General features: G+C 35.8%; 1 protein-coding gene across 1 annotated transcript in view; it reads left to right on the top strand.

The window, feature by feature from the left end:
* The window catches only part of cfap58 (cilia and flagella associated protein 58), a 127,002-nt gene that overhangs the window by 96,361 nt on the left and 5,663 nt on the right, over positions 1-24,978 (top strand). Inside the window, exons 16-17 of the mRNA XM_051894694.1 lie at positions 5,823-5,942; positions 11,785-11,918. Of these exons, the coding sequence (XP_051750654.1) occupies positions 5,823-5,942; positions 11,785-11,918 (254 nt within the window). The remainder of the gene's footprint in view (positions 1-5,822; positions 5,943-11,784; positions 11,919-24,978) is intronic.

Raw genomic sequence — 24,978 nt, 5'->3', positions numbered from 1 at the left:
AGAATTGTGAGTTATAAAGTCAGAATTGCGAGATATAAACTCAGAATTGTGTGATATTCTGACTATACACTATTCTGACTATAACTCGCAATTGCATGTTATGAAGTCAGAATTGCGAGATATAAACTCACAATTCTGAGAAAAAAAGTCAGAATTGCGAGTTTATATCATGCAATTCTGACTTCATAACTTGCAATTGTGAGTTTATATCGCAGTTCTGAGAAAAAAGTCAGAAATGTGAGATATAAAGTCAGAATTGCTTGATATAAAGTCAGAATTGCGAGTTATAAAGTCAGAATTGTGAGTTATAAAGTCAGAATTGCGTGATATAAAGTCAGAATTGTGTGATATAAAGTCAGAATTGTGTGATATAAAGTCAGAATTGTGTGATATATAGTCAGAATTGCGTGATATAAAGTCAGAATTGTGTGATATAAAGTCAGAATTGTGTGATATATAGTCAGAATTGCGTGATATAAAGTCAGAATTGCGTGATATAAAGTCAGAATTGCATGATATAAAGTCAGAATTGTGTGATATAAAGTCAGAATTGTGAGTTATAAAGTCAGAATTGCGTGATATAAAGTCAGAATTGTGTGATATAAAGTCAGAATTGTGAGTTATAAAGTCAGAATTGTGTGATATAAAGTCAGAATTGCGTGATATAAAGTCAGAATTGTGTGATATAAAGTCAGAATTGTGAGTTATAAAGTCAGAATTGCATGATATAAAGTCAGAATTGTGTGATATAAAGTCAGAATTGTGAGTTATAAAGTCAGAATTGCATGATATAAAGTCAGAATTGTGAGTTATAAAGTCAGAATTGCATGATATAAAGTCAGAATTGTGTGATATAAAGTCAGAATTGTGAGTTATAAAGTCAGAATTGCATGATATAAAGTCAGAATTGTGTGATATAAAGTCAGAATTGTGAGTTATAAAGTCAGAATTGCATGATATAAAGTCAGAATTGTGAGTTATAAAGTCAGAATTGCATGATATAAAGTCAGAATTGTGTGATATAAACTCAGAATTGTGAGTTATAAAGTCAGAATTGCATGATATAAAGTCAGAATTGTGAGTTATAAAGTCAGAATTGTGTGATATAAAGTCAGAATTGTGTGATATTCTGACTATACACTATTCTGACTATAACTCGCAATTGCATGTTATGAAGTCAGAATTGCGAAATATAAACTCACAATTCTGAGAAAAAAAGTCAGAATTGCAAGTTTATATCATGCAATTCTGACTTTATAAGATGTGATTGCAAGTTTATATCATGCAATTCTGACTTTATAAGATGTGATTGCAAGTTTATATCATGCAATTCTGAGTTCATAACTTGCAATTGAGAGTTTATATCGCAGTTCTGAGAAAAAAGTCAGAATTGTGAGATATAAAGTCAGAATTGCATGATAACTTGAAATTGCTAAAAGAAAAGTCAGAATTGCTACTATATATATCACGATTCTGACTTTATATTATGCAATTTTGACTTTATATCACACAATTCTGACTTTAAAACTCGGAATTCTGAGAAATAAACTTAAGTTTTATTGATATAGTATAGTCAGAATTGTCAGTCACATATAGTATGTGGCCTTCTCTTGATTGCCATATAAATAATGTTGACTTTTAACCCATTTAAGTGTTAGCATCTTGTTAAATGTATTACTTTAAGACTTGATTTAGTGTTTTTTTTTTTTTTTTGCTTTTTTTGACCTTATCAGACCTGTGACCCACCAATTGAGACCCACTCAAAGTCACAAAGACTTGCCTCCACTCCTTTGTGACAAAACTTTTGCCATGACAGCAACAACAACAAAATAAAACCATTGTGATTGTCAAAATCTTCTTTAGCTGTCAAAGGAGGATGTCTCTGCCGTAACACACGACAGGTCGGAAGCCGGTAAACGTGCAGTTGTCGTCCGAAATCTTTGGCAGAGAAAACTGTTGCGGGGGTGTGAAAATTGAGCGCATGTTCCCGTCACTGTCAGTCACAGCATGCCTTCATCTCTGAATGGAGTGACACACAGAACATCTGTTTGCTTTTAAATTGTGCTCATCGTCCCGATCACGCTGAAGCTTCAGGTGTTCTCCATGTCACATGGGCCTCTCTGATTATTCAGTCTGATATAGAGGAAATGAAGTCAGAATGAAGCTAAGTAACAACTTCCTGTTTGTTCCATGTTGTTTGTTAGCAATATGTAAAAATACTTCTTATGTAAGAGGGTGACTGTAGACATGCTGTTAAAAATGAGATTGGGTGAGAGAGAGATGGAAATGGAGTGAAAGAGAAAGAAAGTGAGTGAGAATATCGAGAGATGACGATTTGATGGACCCATGATGTGGTGACTGGATGAGAGGCAGCTATTCTTTGTCATTTCCTTTGAATCGGGGAGGATGGAGAAAATCAGATCATAGTATTTATAGATGATGCTTTTTTATTCAGCAGGCAAAAGCACATTTTAATAACTAGCATTATGTGGAAGCAGGTGACGTTGGATTTTATCAGATCAAATCAAATGATTAGATCATTTGATCTATACGTTTTACCAATGTCTAAAAATAGAGGTGTTTGCAAAACACAGGGTACTACGAATTTCAGGCACCGCCACTCAAGTTTTAAAAAAGATGTGCAAAATTCAACTTCTTTAGTTGTGCAGCAGTAGCGAGTAAGGGTCACAGACCTGACTTTTAACGCGATCGACGCAGGTTCGAATCCGCCTTTTGCCAAGCTCGCATTTATTTAAAAAAAGAAAAGAAAATAATGATCTAAAAGTGGAAATAAACTGCGAATAAGTGTTTAATAAAAAGTGTTTATTGGGTAGGGTTAGGGGAAGGTGTAAGGAGGGTTTTCATTCTCCCAATAAGGCAGCATCCATTTAATAATTTTAATAAATATAATCATTTACACGCTATGATATTATTGTATCCTGTTAATGTACAAAAATATTGAGGTACAAATAGTATCTGCCAATATATAGCATCTAATTACTATTTACTCTTACTGCAAAGAACTGATACTTTTACAAGGTGTAAATAGAATCTATCACTTTTTTCACCTAGTGTAAATAGCATATCGCTAAGAAAATGCTGCTATTGTCACTTAGTGTAAATAGAATATATTGCTATTTTCACTTTATTCGAAATAGAAACCTTTTGTAACACTACAAATGCCTTTAATGTAATTTTTTGATGAATTTAATGCATCCTTGCTGAATAAAAGAATTAATTTCTTAAAAAAAAAACATCTTACAAACTTTTAAACGTTAGTGTATCTTCATAGAAAATAAAAGGTTAATCCACTTTAAAATAGCTTGTATGTTTTTATGTTCATTTGGGGAATTTTATTTGCATTTTGATGTTTCTATCCTGCATTTTTAATGCAATATTAAAAACATTAGCATTAAAATATGTAAATGAAATCCAGTTATTTTCTCTAGAGAAGCAGACAGACTAGTAATTGAACATTTGTCTTTTATAAAGCTTGAAAGAGATCTCAACAATGTCACAAACTGTGCTTAGATTTGCCCAGATAGGAAGGTCTGTGATCAAGAGTCAGAGAAAAGTAATTCAAAAGAGCTTAACTTATGTTGAGCCTGAAACAATCCATTTAAGATCTGTATGCAAGAGGCAATGTGAAAGACTAACCTCAGAGCAATAAAACATTTCCTCTGAGAAATAAAGCCCCAAAATGTTTGTCATTCTTGGTGTTATATTTATGATAAATATAGTAAGACAGGCAGAATGAAAGAGAGAGACTGAAATAAACAGAAAGGTTGTTGGATTTCTGTCGAGCACACATGTAACTGCGTTAGCATTTTCAAAGCTCAGCCCACGTAGGGCCATGAAAATGTTTTCGGATGCTGAAGTGATGTATTCTTTGATAAAGCGCTATGAATTCAGATGTTTGCGTGAGACAGAGAGTTGGTGAAAGGTGGAGTCTGAGACTGGGTTTGATCCCGGCCTTGTTGTGATCCTATAAAAGTCAGTGTATTAAAGTCCAGACGCCTCTCAGTCATAAATCATTCATTCACTGACTCGCTCTCTATCACACACGCTCACTTCACTATTGATGAAATTATGAAGAGACGGCCACCGTGGCTGTGAAGAAACGCCAAAAAGAAAAAGGACAGAAAATATCTTGAGAAAAATGCTGGAAGCTTCCAGAGGAATAATGTGTTAAGCTTTCGGCTCTGCAATAAATCTATAGTGTGTGTGTGTGTGTGTGTGTGTGTGTGTGTGTGTGTGTGTGTGTGTGTCCATCTGAGTAACGTGTTTGAGACAAAGAACTGTTTAATGGTTGTTGAGGCCATGAGTGTGTCTTCATTTTGAATGCTGGTCCTTTTGATCATGAGCGATCTTCTTTCAGACGCCCTAAACCCCCTGAATTCATGATTTCTCCTGTGGCACATCATTCCATGGAAAATTCAGAGCCTTTATATTAGTGATCATTTTAGACATTAAACAGGCTGCATTTATTGGCATTGATGAGTTAAAACTGGTCTGTATTGCCTCTCTAATTAGCAACATTGATGATCTGTATGTGTGTGTGTGTTTGTGTTGTGTGTCATTACTTGGTCAGCGCTGCGATGGAGTCTTAGTTATACATCTTTTTTCCCTCCACACGCTTGGATAATTAAGACTAGCTTACAAAATGAATTAGCTGTCAGTCCCCTGAATCCAGCTGTATCTTTTTCCTGTGATGTGACACTGAAAAATAGCTTTATTGCTTTTGATCATATAACTAACGATAAACAAGAGATTTCTCCATAATGCTCTGAACTCACAATGAACTATCAAATATCTTTTTCAGTCTTTTCAAGGGGAAAAAATGCTTCTATTTAGTGATAGACTTTTAATCTATCAAAGAACTTTCACATTGTTTTAGTGGATATGTTTCATTTAGAATATTTAAAAGAACAGCACTGGAATTGTTCACTGTTTGTATAAAAAATTAAATAACAGTGAAAATGTTAAGTACCATTTGTTTAAATGAAATGAATTTGGCGGTACTTCACATTTAAAGTGCCCCTATTTTGCTATATTGATGGTTCCTAATTTTGTTTTGGTGGTCTCCTACAATAGATTTACTTGCATCCAAGGTCAAAAACACTGTAATTTTCTCATAATATACATTGCTGCATCTGAAACTGTTCGATCAAGGATTCGGTCTCTATAAACTCCTCCTTTCTTAGAGCCTACTCTGCTCTGATTTTTCAGATGGTCCAGTCTGTTATGATTGGTCTATCGCTTACACTGCATGTCGGAAACAAAATGGCCATTACCATATCTGAATCTCAGTTCTGGATCTTCCTCAGCACTTGTATACACAGTGATATGAACAGTAATGATGGCTTCGGTTTTATCGTATCAATTCAAGTCCGAGTCCTCATCCATTGGAAGTGCATGCAAAGTGGATTTGCTTTTACAGAGCAGAGAACAGTGTTTTCTCGATATGTCAACCTCACAAACCAAACACTTCCAGGCCTCAGCTACAACTACAGTGTTTGAGGGTCAAAGTAGACATTGTTCACAGGCAGCCAATGAAGACCATAGACTGGCATTTTGCAAATATTTTACAAACCTACGTAGGTTTGAGCAGGAAGTAAGACTGGAATTACTGATAACTCATTGCAGGGAGTTCAGAATCGGTTCTTTCTTTTGGGAGACAATAATTTTGATATTTGAAACTTTGAAGTCCTTTTATATTCATGGACAGCTATATTATAATATAATAGGGGCACTTTAAAATGCATTTGATTTGTTTTACTTAGTGTTAAACTATATGGTGTGTGTGCATTTTGTGGTTGCAGGAAAAAGAGAAACTTTATGTTGAGCTGAAACACATCCTTGCTCGGCAGCCCGGTCCGGAGGCAGCAGAAAAACTGCAGGTTTATCAGCGAACTCTCCGGGAGAAGACCAAACAACTGAAGGTCCTCTAAGAAATATCATCTTTTCTTGTCTCTTCTATTCTTTCTTCTACTCTGAGATAAAGTAACATAATAATAGTGTATAATAATATAATAATAAAAAAAGTAATTTTAGCAAATTATAATTAAATTTAATGCTATTGTTTAAATTAAATTAAGTTAATTTTCTAATTAAATGAATTTATTTAGGATATTTTTTCCCCATTTTATCTGGATCTCCCTTCCCACTCACTAAAGGGTTTTCTCACATAAATCATTCCTCCTCTCACTCCTCTCCCATCATCCTCATCTCCTTATTCTCCCTCTCCCTCTCACCATCACACAAAATGAATAATTAGTTACTTCACCACTTAATTAAGAGTTCAGGTCCATCTGGAGACAGCAACCAGTAATGTCATTTTTAATGAGTCAGTTCGGTTTAAGCTGCCTCGTACTGTCCTATTAAAAAGGCAAGAAGCAGAGATGAAAGCAGTTAAAAAGTTATGAGCCTCTGCTGAGACTTAGGTGACCTTATAATATCCATATGGCCTTGATATACGTTGATCTTTAAGCTGCGTTTTGATCAGGTTTTTGCCATATAATGGCTAACATTAGGATCCAGGAAACTGACCTGGGATCTGAAAATGAGGCAAACCATCCTCTGCAATCGAGACAATAGATGGTGCTCCGTTACATTCGCCATTCTTTTAAAAAATGGATGTAACAGACGTTAAAGACTCAAAACTCCCTAGCTCGGCAGAAATTCAGAGTTGATCTATTAGAATATCTGCAGTGTGGAGTATAAAACTCTCTGGCGCCCTTGAACTTAAAAATAAAGGCCCGAAGGTAGGCATGGGGGGGTTTGGCTTTCTGATAATTTATTGCCAAGCCTAAAATGAGTTACGCACTGCAGGCATCACTGGCAAAGCTTTAAATAAACAAAGCTCAGCGTAATTAACATTAGAACAGAAGCCTTACTAATGAGCCAAACAGAAAAATCATCCCATTCTTTGTTTTGATTGAAGCATGTCCTCCCGCTCCAGCCCCCCTTTAGGAAATTAACATTAATTAACACCGGTCTTTTGACTCTCCATGCTTGTTTGGAAAATGTTTTCAGAGTTTTGTCTTTATAAAATACCCATGTGAGGCAGAATATTATTATACGCTTTATGAAAACCTCACAGCTGATGAAGTATTTTGTTCATTAAAAGTGTTATGTGTGCCAGAAGTGCAGTTTTTGCTTGAAAGTTGGTTATACAATGCAAATTTTGGCCCAGTTCACCACCTGAATCTGAATTTCCATCAAACATGTTTCAGCTGTTGCAGAAAAAAAAACAACACTGTAAAAAAAAAAAAATTAATCGTTAAATTTAATTTAATTTAAATTGTTTAAATTTACAGTAAACAACTGGCGGCTGAGGTTGCTAGAAATTTACCATAAAAAACATGGTAGCAACATTTTAGGTTTTACAGATTTTAAGCATTTGAGTGAGTTTGATAAGGGCCAAATGGCTAGAAGACTGGGTCAAAGCATCTCCAAAATTGCAGCTCTTGTGGGGTGTTCCCGTTCTGCAGTGGTCAGTATCTTTTAAAAGTGGTCCAAGGAAGGAACAGTGGTGAACCGGCGACAGAGTCATGGGCGGCCAAGGCTCATTGATGCTCGTGGGGAGCGAAGGCTGGCCCGTGTGGTCCAATCCAACAGACGAGCTACTGTAGCTCAAATTGCTCAAGAAGTTTATGCTGGTTCTGACAGAAAGGTGTCAGAATACACAGTGCATCGCAGTTTGTTGTGTATGGGGCTGCATAGCCGCAGACCAGTCAGGGTGCCCATGCTGACCCCTCTCCACTGCCAAAAGCGCCAACAGTGGGCACGTGAGCATCAGAACTGGACCACGGAGCAATGGAAGAAGGTGGCCTCGTCTGATGAATCACGCTTTCTTTTACATCACGTGGATAGCTGGGTGTGTGTGCGTCACTTACATGGGGAACACGTGGCACCAGGATGCACTATGGGAAGAAGGCAAGCCGGCGGAGGCAGTGTCATGCTTTGGGCAATGTTCTGCTGGGAAACCTTGGTTCCTGCCATCCATGTGGATGTTACTTTGACACATACCAAATACCTAAGCATTGTTGCAGACCATGTAAACCCTTTATGGAAACGGTATTCTCTGGTGACTGTGGCCTCTTTCAGCAGGATAATGCGCCCTGCCACAAAGCAAAAATGGTTCAGGAATGGTTTGAGGAGCACAACAACGAGTTTGAGGTATTGACTTGGCCTTCAAATTCCCCAGATCTCAATCCAATGGAGCATCTGTGGGATGTGCTGAACAAACAAGTCCGATCCATGGAGGCCCCACCTCGCAACTTACAGGATTTAAAGGATCTGCTGCTAACATCTTGGTGTCAGATACCACAGCACACCTTCAGTGGTCTAGTGGAGTCCATACTTCGATGGGTCAGGGCTGTTTTAGCCGCAAAAGGTGGACCAATACAATATTAGGAAGGTGGCCATAATGTTATGCCTGATCGGTGTATGGAAGGTGCACACCGTGTCATTCACACAAATACTAAACACCATCATGGTAACACACATGACATTAAAAAATGCAATAAACATTAATTTGACAACGTTAGATGCAACATAAAACCCTAATTAACATAACTGATTAGAAAAAACTAAGAAAAACCAAGAAGAAACAGTTATTTAAATGAAAATACATCAAATGTTAAGTGTGACACAGGTAATTCTGGGAATGTCGATTTACGTTTTTTCACTGTAAATTATATAATGACGTTCTTTTTCACTTCCCAAAACTATATTTTACAGTAATATTACGTTAAATGTACAGTTAGATCTAGTACAGTAATTCACTGTATATAGTACAGAAACTTTTTGTTAACCAATTAACAGTTTTTTTACCATAGCATTTTTACAGTTTTTTAACCATTAAAATCATGATCATTTTTTACAGTGAAAACAAAACTAAAAGCTAATTCGAGGCAGACCTGGAGTTAATTTATTGAAGTGTTTTGTTTTATCAAATTATTTTGATTCAATATTGTGGATGGAAAATATTTAAAGCGAAAAAATTAATTGAACAGAAACTTTATGAATGCGAAATTCTTCCTAAATTGTTCAATTCAAAACCAGCTCTGCAGCCCAGCACATACAGGATTTCTTCATTTATTACTCTCTTTCCTCTCTCACTTTCTGTCCATCTTCCTCCTTCTCTTTAGCATCTCTCTTCTCGCTGTTCCTTTGATTACTGAGCTCTGGGCTGTTGGGTCACCTGCACTATGTGGGTGGTTTCAAGCACATTGGATGAATGACAATTAGAGCTTGACTGATATGTGCAAAGATTGACAGAGATCAATGAGATGCCGCAGAGGAAATCACTCCATTCCTTGCTTGGAGGGAGAGATGAGGTGACCGCGTGTTAAGCCGAACACATCCTCAGTGATAGATCACAACTGTACAACTAGGACACATTTATAGCAAAAGAGGTGCCTACTGAAGGGTGAGCGCGGCTTTGGGAAACATTTTAAAGTAATTGACGAATGGGCTCTTAGATGCTTTGCAATATTTAGATGGTGTGCAGCATAACTGAAAGCACCAAAGCAGTGGATATAAACGTTATAAGCTACTTTTAGTGTTTTATCAAGGTTATGGGGTGTTGTTCAGTTTTGGGTAAGTTACTCTTACCCAATTATATTAAATGTAATTAATTACTACTAATTACATTTTCAAAGGTGTACTTAGATTACTGTACTAATTACTCCCTCTAAAATGTATTGCATTACTTACTACTAATTACTTTGCAAATCCCATATCAACCTCAACCAGTTGAACAATACATGGTTAGACATGAAACTGCTCTTTTAATTCTTTCAAATAAATAATATGAAATTGCATAAATTATTCTTGAACTGACCAAAATATTTAAAGGGAGAAGGTGACATTAAAAACATACACACCAATGGATTCTTGGCCACACCAATGGATGTGTATTATATGCTATTTTATTTCTGTATTTTTATTGTTTTTTTTTACATTCAAGAAATATAGTTGAGAATGTCTATTTCATAAATATGTTTATTTGCACTACCGTTCACTTGCACTACTGTCATTGTGACTTATTTGCACTACTGTTTTTGACTACCATCTCCTTATGTCATGTATATGCCATATATGCCATTTTATATCTGTATTTTTCAAGAAATAATGTAAATATATGTAAATATGTTTATTTGCACTACCATTCACTTGCACTAAGCACAAGCGACATATACTGTCAGGGAGTGAATTTGCACGTTCACTCGGAGCATCGCCTGAGTATGAACACAAAGATGCGTCGAAAAACATCTCGAAAAACGCTGGCGATAAGTGCGCGTGATAATCGCCCCAGTGTGTACAAGGCTTTAGACGTTAAATTTTAATGTTAAATCCACTATTGTTTTATATAGGATTGTTTTATAGTTTATACAGTATTTAATGCAATTACATCAGAAGTAACTATAATTAAATTATAGAAAAAAATAATAGTAATCACTTACTTTACTTTTTCAAGAGAAAAGTAATAAAATGACAGTAATTAATGACTTAGTAATGCCTTACACCCAAAACTGGTGTTGTTAGGAATTATGTGGAGCACTTAATCATGGTGAATCACTGTGGGAATTTATTGCTTTTATAAAATGATACTTTAATTAAAATAAGAGTAATGTTCAATAAATAATAAAATAATAAAATGGCAATAAAAATACTTTCAAATCACATGAGCCAATATTTTATTCACAATAAAACATAGATAACATAACAAATGTTTAAACTGAGAAATTTTACACTTTTATCCACTAAATGAGCTCTTTTCAAATTTGATGCCTGCTACAGGTCTCAAAAAAGTTGGCACGGGGGCAACAAATGGCTGAAAAAGCAAGAAATTTTGAAAAGATTCAGCTGGGAGAACATGTAGCAACTAATTAAGTTAATTGATATCAGGTCTTAAAAGGGATGTCTTAGAGAGGTAGAGTCTCTCAGAAATAAAGATGGGCATAGGCTCGGGAAAGAGTGCATAAAAAGATTGTGGAAAACAATGTTCCTCAATGTCAAATTGCAAAGGCTTTGCAAATCTCATCATCTACAGTGCATAACATCATCAAAAGATTCAGAGAAACTGGAGAAATCTCTGTGCGTAAGGGACAAGGCCGAAGACCTTTATTGGATGCCTGTGGTCTTCGGGCCCTCAGACGACACTGCATCACTCATGGGCATGATTGATTAATGTTCTTACATGACATTACTAAATAGGCCCAGGAATACTTCCAATACTTCCTACCACTGTCGGTAAATAAAATCCGCCATACCATCTGCAGATGCCAACTAAAGCTCTATCATTTTTTTTTTTTACCTCTGAATTAAACTAAGAAATTATTTTTCTTAATGAAAATAAAGCCTAATTTTAAGTACATTTAACACATTACAAGATTTTTTCTTAAATTAAGCACATTTCCCTACTAATTTCTCATTCTGTTTTTCTCTTTAAAAAAATCTCATTGTCCAGATATAATTTTTTTTTTTTTTTTTTTAATTAAATTATGCCCACACTAACTTCAGTACAACAAAGTAATTGTACTGTACCATTGTATATAATAATGAACTTTTCATGCAGTTCACCTGGTTATGGTTGCCAAGCAAGTTTGCAGCAACCAAGTGCATTATTAGAGAATTTACACAGACGTGCACATATTTTAATGGTTTCAAACATATAGCTTGTCCAATCAGATTTTTGATTGCACTAACAAAATTAGTTTTACTGTACAGAACATGTTTTAAGTTGATCTCTAACCTTTTTTATTTCTTCCACAGGCCCTAACAGCTGAGCTCAACATGCACGAGTCCCAGTCAGAAGACTATAAGTATGAAATCGAACGTCTGGCACATGAACTCCAGGAAGTCAAGAAAAAATACCTCGCACAGAAACGGAAAGACCAGGAGTACAGGTGAGAAAGAAAGGAGTTAACCCAAAAATTACAATCCTGTCATTTACATTTACTCATGTTCTTCTAAACATGTATGACTTTGTTGACTGTATGACACAGAAAAACAACTTTTTAAAGCTTCAGGAACAATTAATGAGGATGAATAAATAATGACAGAATTTTCATATTTGGCTAAACTAAGCATTTAAAAATAGCCATGTGTCAGTATTTGAGTGTGTGTGCATGTGAATTCAGGTGGAAGACGTTAATCCCAGATCAACATAAAATGTAACACTATATTCATGCTATAAGTCAGACCGGCAGGAAGCGCTCATAGTGTTTGTATGTGCGTGGTGTCTGTGTATCCGTATATTTCATGGTCCTGACAGAAAATGACCTTCAGTATTGCCAACAAGCAGACATGAACGGCAGCCTCTGACACGGATGAAAATGATACCTCAAATAACGGCGAGAAAGGAAAAAGGCATTTGGAGCTGCAGAGAAATCAATGAGCCAGTGAATTGGAAAGATTTCTCTCATTTTGTCTCTGTGTTCTTGGGAGCAAATCGTGACACCCAAAATTATAGAGTGATGCAAAGCCGGTCTGTTTTACTCAGAGAAAAACGTTGATTAGTAGGATCCTGCCAAGTTCCACTGCTATTGGCCTTCGATCTAATGAAATTATGACTAATCATGTGTTATTTTGGAAGCATGTCTGTTTTTTAACCTGGAGAGTCTTATTTTCTAAAGCACTTGCTTGAGAGAACATTGATTTGTATGTATGCAATCTGCTAACCACTTCGCTTACCAAAATACACACTTATCACAACTACTCAGTCACATCCAGAACTTTTTCAGTTCCTGCACACACACATCCTTTCAGAACACACACATAGGGCCTTATTTGTGAAACACGAATAGACATTGTAAAGCCATTCTTCTGTAAATGGACCATTGAATTGAACTTTGATTTAAACACAAATTAGTTCTGCACATTTCATTAATAAATGCACGTTTCTGCCTCAGACATAATTAAAACAAAAAAACAACAGAAAATCTCATTATTGCATAATAAAGAGAAATTTGCCTGTTACCAAACAAAATAACAGAGGACATGATAGCTGCGTCTCATTTTGACGGCTGCGTTGCATTTGTTGGCCACATACGTCATCAAGGATGTATGTAACCATAATAAAATTATGGTCCTTGTGAAGTGTAAATTGTTGCAATTTCCTGATGACTTTGGAATGTAACGGTTACTTTACTGAAATGAGGCAGCGTCTATGATAGTCTACAAACTGTGACCTAAAGAGAATGCAGCTTTCGAAATGAGACGCATCTAACATATTCTTGAGATAAGCGACAAAACATGTCCTTCACACTAAAAGCCCTCTTTATTTAAAAAAAAATAAATAAATTCATCAAAATAAAAATACTTGAAAAGTTACATCTAAAGGAAATCTGAATACTCAGGACAGTCATTGCTTTTATTTTTAAATAATTTTGTTAGTATTATTACTTGGAAAATAGATGTAATTTAACCTGTCCTCAGCATGAGGTCACAATGTAAAATTGCCAAACAAAGTGTTTAAAAATGCAACAAATTCAATAATATACATTTAAATTGAAAGCCAGAGATCTGTAATGTATCAAACAATACAAAAAGTAAGTCTTGAATTATATTTTCCTTAAAAAAAAAAAGCCTATCAAAGTGTCCTCACTTTGCGTCAACTCCGTCAGAATTTTCTATAATTGTGAATAAATCAGGCAATGTCATGGTCTCTTTAATTCTGAGGAGCACTTACTATTTCCAGCTCATTGTGGACCTCACAGTAGGACACATAGTCCTAGAAGTTTTATATATATGTATTTTTTTATATATATATTTTGTACAAACAATGTTCTCTGGAGTCACAGCTTTAACATGTCAACTCCGTCATCCCGGTGTAATAGTTTCTGTAAATAGTTGTGGGATAAATCTTGGCATTTTGATATGTTTATTAAGGCAGCTACAATTGAGAAAGAAAACAAAATTGCTCCACTGTACAACACGTGGTTAAGGTGGAAAAAAATTCAATTGTGTCAACTCCGTCAGGTTTTATGTCTGATGGTTGAGAAGTGCTTTCAAAAGTCTATATAATGTGATTTAATATGTTTTTTGCATATGGGGAAATCTTCTAATGTTGTTTCATGATTCTATTTACATATACTGTATATTTGGCCCCAGCTGGACCTTTGTCAACATCATCAGTCAACTCCGTCAGTATTTAACACTGTCAGATGAAGGTATTTGTTAATTTTGAAAGAAATGTCTTATTCTTTTTTTCAGTTCATTGTGTATATATATTAAAACATCAACTGAGCTACATGATAGCATGTCTGATTTACCTAAGAACATTGGTTATATTTGTTTAATAATTCCCTTATCTCAAGAATCAGTGAGCTGACATTTCTCTGTTTAGATTGACACATCCATGACAACAGATACAGATTGCATGAATCTGATTGGCCAGTATCTGCCACCTGGTTTAGAAGCACAACTGCCTTACTTCTTGTCTCATCGCAGAATGTTGCACTGTGTTTTAACAACTTGTTGGTGGGCCAGTAGGAGTCTTAGCTTGCCTTTTCGTGGTGTCTTAATAAGAGAAAAATTAAATAGCATCCATCATCTCTGGTGTCTACAATTTCATAACTGTATCCCAGAGAATGACTTGATTTCTAATAGAGATATATAAGCTGAGTTTAATGATTTACTTTTCTTGGATAAAAGTTCTATCAGTCCTCACAGTAGATTTATTCAATGTGTTTGATCTGTCTATTAATCAAAGTAATGAAGTAGAACTAGCTACACTACCACTGAAAAAAATGTTGGGGTCGGAAAGATGTTTTAATGTTTTTAAAATAAGTTTCTTAATCTCACCCAGGCTGCATTTATTTGGTCAAAATACAGTAAAAATGTAATATTGTGAAATATTATTACAATTTAAAATAACTGTTTTCTATTTTAATATATTTTAAAATATAATTTATTTCTGTGATGCAAAGCTGAATTTTTAGCATCCTTACTCCAATCTTCAGTCACATGATCCTTCAGAAATCATTCTAATATGCTGATTTGCTGCTCAAAAAACTTTTCTTATTATTATCAACATAGTTTTTGTGAAAACAGTGATATAAGTTCAAAAGAACAGCATTTATTTGAAATAGAAAATAGGAGGTCTGGGAAATCTAAACAGAAGACTTAGATTGTGTTTTTAGAAATAAAATAAACCTGATACCTTTTTGGCTTCATAAACTTGCCATGAGATTTGGCTCATATTGCAGAAGTCTCCTGCTATCCTATCCAGGAAAATTGTTTGCATATTTATCAGATATAACATTCATATAAGGTAATGAAATGCGATTACCATGTCCGTTTTACCAAGGTGTCATATAGTTAATATAATTTTCTTGGGATCTGTTTCTCATAAAAGCGTCTAACAATATTTACTAAGTAGACTACGCTGCAAAAATCCTTTTCTAAAGTCATATCTTTTGTCTTGTTTGTAACATATACAGCTTTAAACCTTTTGTCTGGGCCAACCGCAGACATCACTTCCTACTCTCTTTTGAATTCTCCTGGCTGCACGTTTAAACATTGCACTTAAGCCTTGCTGATGGGCAGTATATTGATTTCCTTTTTTCCCTCTGACATCTCGTGAGCTCAGACCAATGGCTTAATTCTACACAAATCCCACATCAGTGTTTTCACACCAAGTAAAACAAGTTGCTCATAAGTAATGGAGAAGGTCTTGTTTTCCTCACACCAGCAGAATGATGAAGGCATTTAGCTGAAGGACAGAGATATTTAAGGAAAGCGCTAAGTGATTTGCAGTCCATCTGAGACAAGACAGCTGAATTGAAACCACTCTGTTATGAAAGACTAGCACCTTGATATGTAACTGAATCTTGGCTAAATTTATTTGTGGTTATTGATTGTTTTTTTGATTGATTGATTGATTGATTTTAAGGTTTAAGCAAAGTCACTAGTTAAAAACTGTAGTTAAAAACACTGTATGCACTTCACAGCACAATGTGTTATGGAGTGATTGTAGCTTTAATGTATTTATCTACTTTTTGTTAGTATCTTTTAGCTAGCTACTTTTTTCAAGAATAACCCAACTGTAGTTTAACTACTTTAAATAATGAGTAGGTTGGCAACACTTTTTTTCAGACCTGCATTTTCAGCATATTGGACGAGGCTGAGATGGTCAAGTTTTTTTAAATAAGGCAGGAAATTAGAGGAACACGTATGCACAGCATCAAGGGGGTGGAAATCTGCTTGCCTAGCTTGTTTTAACCTTTCTGGTTAGCATATGTTGCAGCCCATCCTGTCTACATTCGTAATGGGCAGAAAATCTTTCATGCTTAAAGTAGCAATTATAGCAACATCAATGAATAGATTTAGATGGGTCAAAATGAGTCAGTGGATGGATTTAGATGGTTAAAAGGTTGACTAAATAATGCAGGACCTTGGTGTGCAAGTGTAACTGACCAGTTTATTGCCATTATAAGCCTAATAGAGTGGGGTTCAAAAGCCTGAGACTGTTAGCGAAAAAATTTACCACCTAGCAAATAATATTTTCAGCATAAAAACAGAGTGCTGAGTTAAACTAAAAAATGAACATGATTTTCTTAGTATTTGGTACAGTATGTCCTCGTTTTGCTTTAACAGCGCAGCACTTCAGCTGACATGTATAAATGTACTTATCTGACTAGTAGTGACCTAGACATAGAGCAGAATCTTGAATATATCTTTTTCCTTTGACATCATAACATTACTTTCAAACTTGACAGAATCTTAAAACTTTCTTTTTATTTACATTTAAATTGTATTTTGAATCCCAAATTCAAGACTTCAGAACCGACTGTGTATAGAATATTTGTATACACTCTTAAAAATAAAGGTTCTGGCATTGATGGTTCCATGAAGAACCTTTAGCATCCATTGAACCATTTATATTGCACAAAACGTTCTTTAGAATAAAAAATGGTCCTTTGGTTTTACACCAAAAAAAAAAGTGTCTATTTACAATAAGTGCAAATAGCGTCCCTTGTTGGAAAACGCTATTTACACTAGCTCCACCCACCAATGCCTGGTTGGGCCACTCAAGTTTTAAAAAAGATGCCTAAATTAAACTTCTTCAGTGGCACAGCAGTAGTGAGTAAAGGTGATGATACACGGGGCAACTTTTTGAGCAATGTTACTTGGGCACTTTCACATTGAGAATGAGCAACAAATTCCTATCTGGATACTTTAGATCGGTTGTGGGCAATTTTTTGAGATCCTCCAATCAGATTGCTAGCAGCTGATCACGTGATCAGCTTGGAGATTTCAGAAAAAAATTCAAACAAGATGGCGGGCTCTCAGCGGCAGTGGAGCGAAGAAAAGGAGCATGAACTTATATCTTTTTACACTGGTAAGTTGTCATGTGTCAACCCAAAACAGGGAATTTACCTCATTGAATGCTTAAAATACCAACAGGTGTCCAATTTAATGTGCGTATGCTGTCATTTAGCCATCAAATGTTTTCAGTTAAATACTAAAAAGAAGCATTCTTTTTAACATCTGTAGTGGCGTATGCTGCAGGGCGTATGGCACACGAAAGTAGCTTTTAACACGGTCGACGTGGGTTCAAATCCGCCTTTTCCCAAACTTTTCCTATCCCAAATCAGATCGGAAAGGCATTTATATTTAATAAAAAGAAGAAAATATTTGAAATGTTGAAATAAAGTGCCTAACAAGTGTTTATAATAAAGTATTTATTGGGTTGGCAATAGATTTGTTCCTCTCTGATTAGTTGCTTCCAACTGTCTGTTGCTCTAATTAGTTGCCCTGTGTCTCACCAGGTTTCCCGTTGATGGCAACATTGCCCAGCACCATTGCTCAAAAAGTTGCCCCGTGTATCATCTCCTTAAGGCTCGCAGACCTGGCTTTTGATGCGATTGACGCAGGTTCGAATCCGCCTTTTGCCGAGCTCACGTTTATTTTCAGTAAAAATGGAAATAATGATCTAAAAGTGGAAGTAAACTGCAAATGAGTGTTTAATAATATTAAAAGTGTTTATTGGGTAGGGTTAGGGGAAGGTGTAGGGAGGGTTTTTATTCTCCCAATAAGGCAGCATCCATTAAGTTATTTTAATAAATGTAATAATTTACACTCTGATATTATTGCATCCTGTTAATGTACAAAAATACTGAGGTCCAAATAATATCTGCCAATATAAAGTATAGATAGCATCTAATTACTATTTACACTTATTGCAAAGAATGGATATTTTTAAATGGTGTAAATATGAATGTATCACTTTGTTCACCTAGTATAATAGCATATCGCTAAGAAAATGCTGCTATTGTCACTTAGTGTAAATAGCATCTATTGCTCTTTGCACTTAAAGGTTCTTTGAAAGGTTCTTTGGGGAACCAAAAATCGTTCTTCTATGGTAAAACCCCTTTTTTGGAACCTTTATTGAGTGTATGTGGTGGAGTAAAGTTCTGTTCAATGCCATAAGGACATCAATGCTGTTGCATTGGAACAATTTCCTCTGAATTATGCATTTACACATTTATATGTTTAGGTTTCGGGGAGTTTGGTGAATGTAAAAAGATTTAAACTCCAGAGCATATGTTGTGAATGACATTTCAAAGAATCAACACTGGCATTATGAAGTAAATGAATCGCACTCCCTTTGTTCCTAATAGCAGTCTCTTGCTGATCAAAAGCCTGGCGCTGTGTAATTTTGCCCCTAATGTTAATGACTGCATGGTTGCTTTCAAGAGCAAATGAAATTCTCCTAATTAATTTTAGATTAAAAATAGTTTCCTCAGCCTTTTCCACACTATCAAATAATCTGTCAGCATAGAGCAGAAGTTAAATCTTCTATGTTTTTGTTTTGATAGGTTCAAGTGTGTTTACTGCTCTGTATTCTTTCTTGTCCTGTTGGGTTTTATTCTCCATCTTTCACTTAAAGGCTTTTATGCTTCATGCTATTGTTTTCCATTAAATTTCTTTTGTCTCCCTCTTTTTTTCATTTTCTCTCCTTCGCTTTTCAGATGTGCTCACAGACCATTTAAAACTTAATCTCGACCAACCCTTTCTGTTCTCTCTGCTTGTGTGGTTCAGCTCCACTGAGGTGTGGTAACTGGCTCCATCTGCTCCAAAACTCCGGAAGCCATTTTGGCTCACTCAGGACATTTGGATTAACTGCTTTAACCACACAATAGTAGTGTTTTTTATACATCTTGGCTTCGTGCATAAAGTGTAAACATGAAGGCTTGGTGAGCTTGTGCCATGTCAGGACTAATCTAGCAACCCACAGACATGAATGATATACAAACCTACTCTTATGGCATCCTTGGGTGTTTTTTTTTTTTTTTTTGGTTCTGATATCCATTTGTCTGTATTTTGAATAAGGTTTTAGCATCTGATGTACAGGCATCTTTTTCACTTTATCAAATTGATGCCTTCACAGTGGACCAATGTAGGTCATCTACAGTAGTCCAGAGGAGAGTCCCCCAACAAAGCCTGGTTTCTCCCAAGGTTATTCTCTCCATTTCTGTCAACTTGCCACTGTCGCCTTTGGCTTGCTTAGTTGGGGACACTTAATATTCAGCAAAATGATTGATTTGACTGAACTAACACTATCGGATGAGAACAAAACTTGAACTGAATTGAGCTAAATAATGACACTATTGTCTTCTGCCTTATAGCTGAATCTTTTTTTTTTTTTTTTTTCAAAACTGATGAAGTTTGCAACATCAGCACTGTTATTGAACAGAATTTAATCAACATTGAACTGACTCAAGCTGAATAACGACACTATTGTCTTCAGTAGAGCTGCTTATATCTGAATTGGACTTCATAATGAATGCTTTACACAGTTATTGAACTGAATTGAGTCAAGGCTGAACTGAATTGAGCTAACTAGAGTTGTCAAAAGTACCGACTTCGGTACCTTTCAGTACTGAAATTTTAAAAATGTGATGCTTTGAGCGCTGTTGAGCAGATTCGTAAACACATCTGATTGGCCATTGTGTTCACGCGCTCATCAGATATGTCTGTGATTGGTTACAATGATCAACGCACAGCAGCGTTTGAAAGGACATGGAAGTGTTTGAATTTGAAAGCGGGAGCGGGAGTGTTTGAAAGCAGCCATCTATCAGCGGACTGATATGCGATAGACGCTTTCAAATGCTTCCGTGTGTATCTGTGTAAGCACTCACTGAAGAGTGTCATTGATGACTATTTACAACGTTTTTACAGCGTTGATCATTGAAGCCAATCACAGACATATCTGATGAGCCGTGAACACAAAGGCCAATCAGAGGTGTTTACGAATCCACTCAACAGCGCTCAAAGCGTCACATTTTTAAAATTTCAGTACCGACTAGGTAACGAAGTCGGTACTTTTGACAACTCTAGAGCTAACTATTATCTTGCTACAGCTGCTTTACAGCAGAATTTGAGTTACTAAAAATTAAATAAATTTTAAATAAAAACAACAACAACAACAACTACATAGAAGACTAGAATAATGCTGTTTAGTGCTACTATTTCATACACTTCCATCAATTTTTCCCCCCCAGAGAAGACCACAGATTTCCTTTCCTCATTAGATTGGATATTTATGTGCAAATGAAATATTGCAATAACTAATCATTTTCAGAAGGGGAGTGAGTGACTAAGCCTTCATTTCATATAAGTTTCATTATTGAACTGCGGTACCACACACAGGATTAATAGTCAACCGAATGTTATTTTTTACTACATTTATAGAACCGTAAAGAACATGTTTGAGAGCAAAGCAAATAAACACTGTTTGCTTCCTTCCTCTCTCCTAGGGAAAGCGCGTAATAAGCTTCAAGCATTTTTTCAATGTATTGATTGATTAAAACCTAACAGACCACACATTGAAAAAGTCAATGCTTTTTTTCCCCTCTCTCTAACATAGAAACGAAGGCCGTTTAAACTAAATGTCAGAACTACAAAAACAAGAAATCGATAGCAATTAAGAATATTTTAATGGCACTGTTTGATGTTCTAAATGTTATATGATGTTTTTTTGTTTTGTATTTTGGGGTTTTGGGACAGTGAGATAATGATACCAAAAGATTTCTTTTAAATTAGAGCACAGAAGTGCTAAAATTGACTTGAAGAACTAAACTGGCAGTGTCAATTAATGGCTGTATGTCCCTAGACAGCATTTTATTACAAGCCATCAATATTTCGCTAACCACTGCAAAGCAAACAAATCATTTTAACCATCTTCAACTTTCTGACGGGGTCTTTAATGCTGCCTGTCATCAGATCATTCATTTTTAGACTTTTCCCCCCTTTCTTGCTGTACGGAACCAAGAGAAATGTAATCACAGCTGGCTTGGCTTGTAAATTCTCTGTTTCAGATGACGTGTGATGAGCGATGGTGTCTTGATGCCTTCATTTGAAATGAGAGAATAGACAGGAGGCAACCACAATGCTGACAAGTTCACAATAAATTGCATGCAAATGAGGACATGTGGATTATTGCATTCTGTGTAGCGAGTGAGACGGGCGGCATCGGTAGCCATGTTTATGAGGTGTGATGCAAACAAGAGGCAGTAATGAGAGTTGATCAAGCGTGACAAGGTGCAGAAACACTCAGCGTGCATATAAGCAAATACGCAAATACACCCCTTCAGGAATAACTTCTTGGCTCATAGTTGAGTGAGCGCTTACTGACTGGAAATATCTTGTGGAGGTTTGGTTGAGAGCAAAGTCAGAGGTTTTGAATGAGAATTTCTTCCTTGTAAAACTTCAAGCTGCCACAGTTTTGTTAGTTTTCAGTATGCAAGTGCATTGTTTTTGTTTAGTTTCTGTACTGGAGCCTTTTTTATTACTTTTTTGGATTTCACATTGATTTCACAATTTTAACATAGTCATTTCTTTAGACTTCTTTGGATGGACTTCTGTGATTAATTCAGCTGTCAGCAGCCATAAATATTTAATTTCATGTTTATAAAAATCTCTTTTTATATTTATAAAAAGAGTGATAGGCAAGCAGGTCTCTTAATAATGCCATGACAACATTGTTACAGGACTGTTCATGTGTAAATCAACTTAGCATTTTAATATGTTGATTGCTTAAATATCGACGCTGTCAGGCGGAAACCTCGTATATCTATATTTCATCATCATCATTTTTTTTTTTTATATATCATTACTATTGGTCATCCTTTATGTCTATCTGTGGGTTTTGCCAATATCTAACCAATAAAAAAATATTAAAAAGAGCTTGTAACTAAACCTCATAACCCCATTGGATCCTCAAACTGTTGGTCAAACATAATGTAACTCAATTTGAGCTTGATTTAGGTAAAATGTTAATTTTATAATGACACTTGCAAGTAGAATTGTCAAAAGTAGGAGTCAACCAATCAAAATGCTGCATGAACTCAAAACCAATCAATGTGTTCAGCGCGCAAGTCTCACCTCGGAAAGTTCCAGAACTTTGAAAAAGTGCTACCTCACGAGCAGGTACTTTTCAGAGGGGGAATTTTTTACCCAGAACTTCATTTAGACCCTGGTTCCTGCGGTTGAAACACATGAATACCACACCAAAGTTCCTGCGGTGGAAATGCGGCTTATGCTAACCAGCCTTTTTTTTAATTTTTTTTTTTATTCTTTCTACATGGCACATGAGATGGTGTAATCTGTTAGCGTTGATGTCATCTTTGCTAGTGTAGTCCTCAAACATTCTTTTTCAGGAAAAATGGCAAAACAGATAATAAAACTCATGAAGCCATTCCATAGGCATGAGCATTTTGTGTTTGTAGATTTCCTAAAGGTTTACGGTCATTTGGGGTGGCAGGATTGGGTCTTTATTGGTTTTTTTTTTTTTTTTTTGGACTAGCATTAAGGTCAGGTCAATTCATGTGTGTTTGTATAGCACATTTTCACAGTCCATGTTGTTTGAAAGCAGAAAACCATGCCTTAATGTCCTAAAGCCTCCAGTGACTGTGGCGAATGTCATAAAGAAAAAATCCATAAGGTGTTTAGGTAATGGACGGGAAAACCTTGAGAGGAACCAGGCTCAGCTGGGGGAATCTGTCCTCCTATGACATTAAAGTGAGTCATACTGTATCTAACCATACAGACACTATACTGTCTCTAGATTGAAAAGCAGCATATTGCACTTTAATTAGGGAGGGAACCTTGGTATTTAGCCAAGTCTTGTGGTTAAGGAGTAGTTTATTTAAACCCTGCTCTAGCGATTTGCTGAGTCATGGATGTGGCTGTAGCCACTTTTACACCATTACAATAAAGATCATGGTCTCATGGGAGAGATGTAGGGGAAAATAAGCTGAGTGAGATTAAGTGAAAGATGGCGAGATGGTTTTTGTCTGTCTAGAACAACCTCCAGTTAAGTCTGTGTTTTTGTGCCAAAACATAATGCAAATGATCCTCTGTTGAGCAGTGTGGAGAAATTGCCTTCCACAGACGGCAGCTTTCAATGTCTATCTGACATTGACATTGATTGCATTAGTATTCAGTTGATAGTAGATGGAAACGTGCCCAATGATGTTCAAAGAGGAATCATTTGTTTGGCTGTTTGCCTGGACTTTAGAGGTTTGTTTGACGTCTCTGTGAAGTTCATTTAAAGTGGGATCAGTTTCAAATATTTTGTTTGTAAAGGGAGATTTTCTTACATTGACACACACAAAGACATGAAATTAGTTGAGAAGAAAAAATAAGTTGGATTGTAGCAGACTTGATTCAAATGCCAGAAAATTATTTGAGCCTAGCTTAATCATGTGCAAGGTTAGATTGCTCACATGAACACTCTCTATACTACATTAAACTGCCACCCGCATTGGACTATGTGAAGGTTGTAGACCTCTGGAGGCAGAAAAACTATAACCTATATTAAAATGTCTCTCCTGAAGTAGGCACACATTGTGATGTCTGCTGGATTGAAGCCCTCTGCTATGTGGAGAGCTGTGTAATTGCTCTCAGGTATGAGAGGTCTTGTTCTGACCTCATACAGAATAGGACACGTCCTTGATAAAGGAGTGGTTGCTTCTTTGCTATGAGAAGGAGTTTTGGGAGGAGGCTCGCAGAGTTTCTTGATGACAGGTTTGTATTGTCTTAGCAAAAGAGCCAGCAAAGTCAACGGTGTTATCAGAAAAACACACACAGAATTGTGATTAAAATGGAATTGAGTGGTGGTACCTTGTAGTCTGATTGCTATTGTTTAAACTATTTGGGAACACTCTGTAATAAGTTTCCATTAGTTAATGCTAGTTAATGCAATAACTAACAATAACAATGACCAATGCATTTGTTATAGTATTTTTTTTTTTTTATATATATATTTTTTTAAGTTAGTTAATAAAAAAATACAATTGTTCATTGTTAGTTCATTTTAGCTTAGATCCATTAAATATTACATTAAATATTAACATATACAACTTTTGATTTTAATAATATATTAGTAAAATGTTGAAATTAATATATACAATCTAAAAAATGTTAGGTTAAAAACAACCCAAGTTGGGTTGAAAATGGACAAACCCAGCGAATGGGTTGTTTTGACTCAGCAGTTAGATAAATGTTTGCCCAACCTGTTGGGTCAACATGTCTTCCAACCAATACGCCCATATAGGTCGTTTGTCACTTCCCTGAAATACGACCCATAGGAGTGTTTACTAAAGTTGCACCCCTATCAACAACAGGACACTTTCATTTTAATGCATTGTACCCTTTTATCCGCATCATGTTTTGGGTTTCACATAGCTCAATTGGTGGAGCATTGCAATATAAAACAATATGTGATCATGTGATCGTGGGTTCGATCCCAGGGAATGCATGTGCTCGTAAAGTGTATATGCACTATAAATCACTAAGGGTAGGATTGGGGTAGTGTAGTCGTTAATAAAAAATTGAGTTTTGCTAAATGGAAATAGGACAAATGGCGGGTAAGGGACCGTGTAAAAAGTCCACACGTTGCATTTAAATGAACACGCATTTTGATTGGTAATGACGGTCATACATCATTTCATGACG

Source organism: Ctenopharyngodon idella, chromosome 1, assembly GCF_019924925.1.
Source record: "Ctenopharyngodon idella isolate HZGC_01 chromosome 1, HZGC01, whole genome shotgun sequence".
Classification (NCBI taxonomy): Eukaryota; Metazoa; Chordata; class Actinopteri; order Cypriniformes; family Xenocyprididae; genus Ctenopharyngodon; species Ctenopharyngodon idella.
This window is presented reverse-complemented; position numbering and strand designations above follow the sequence as displayed.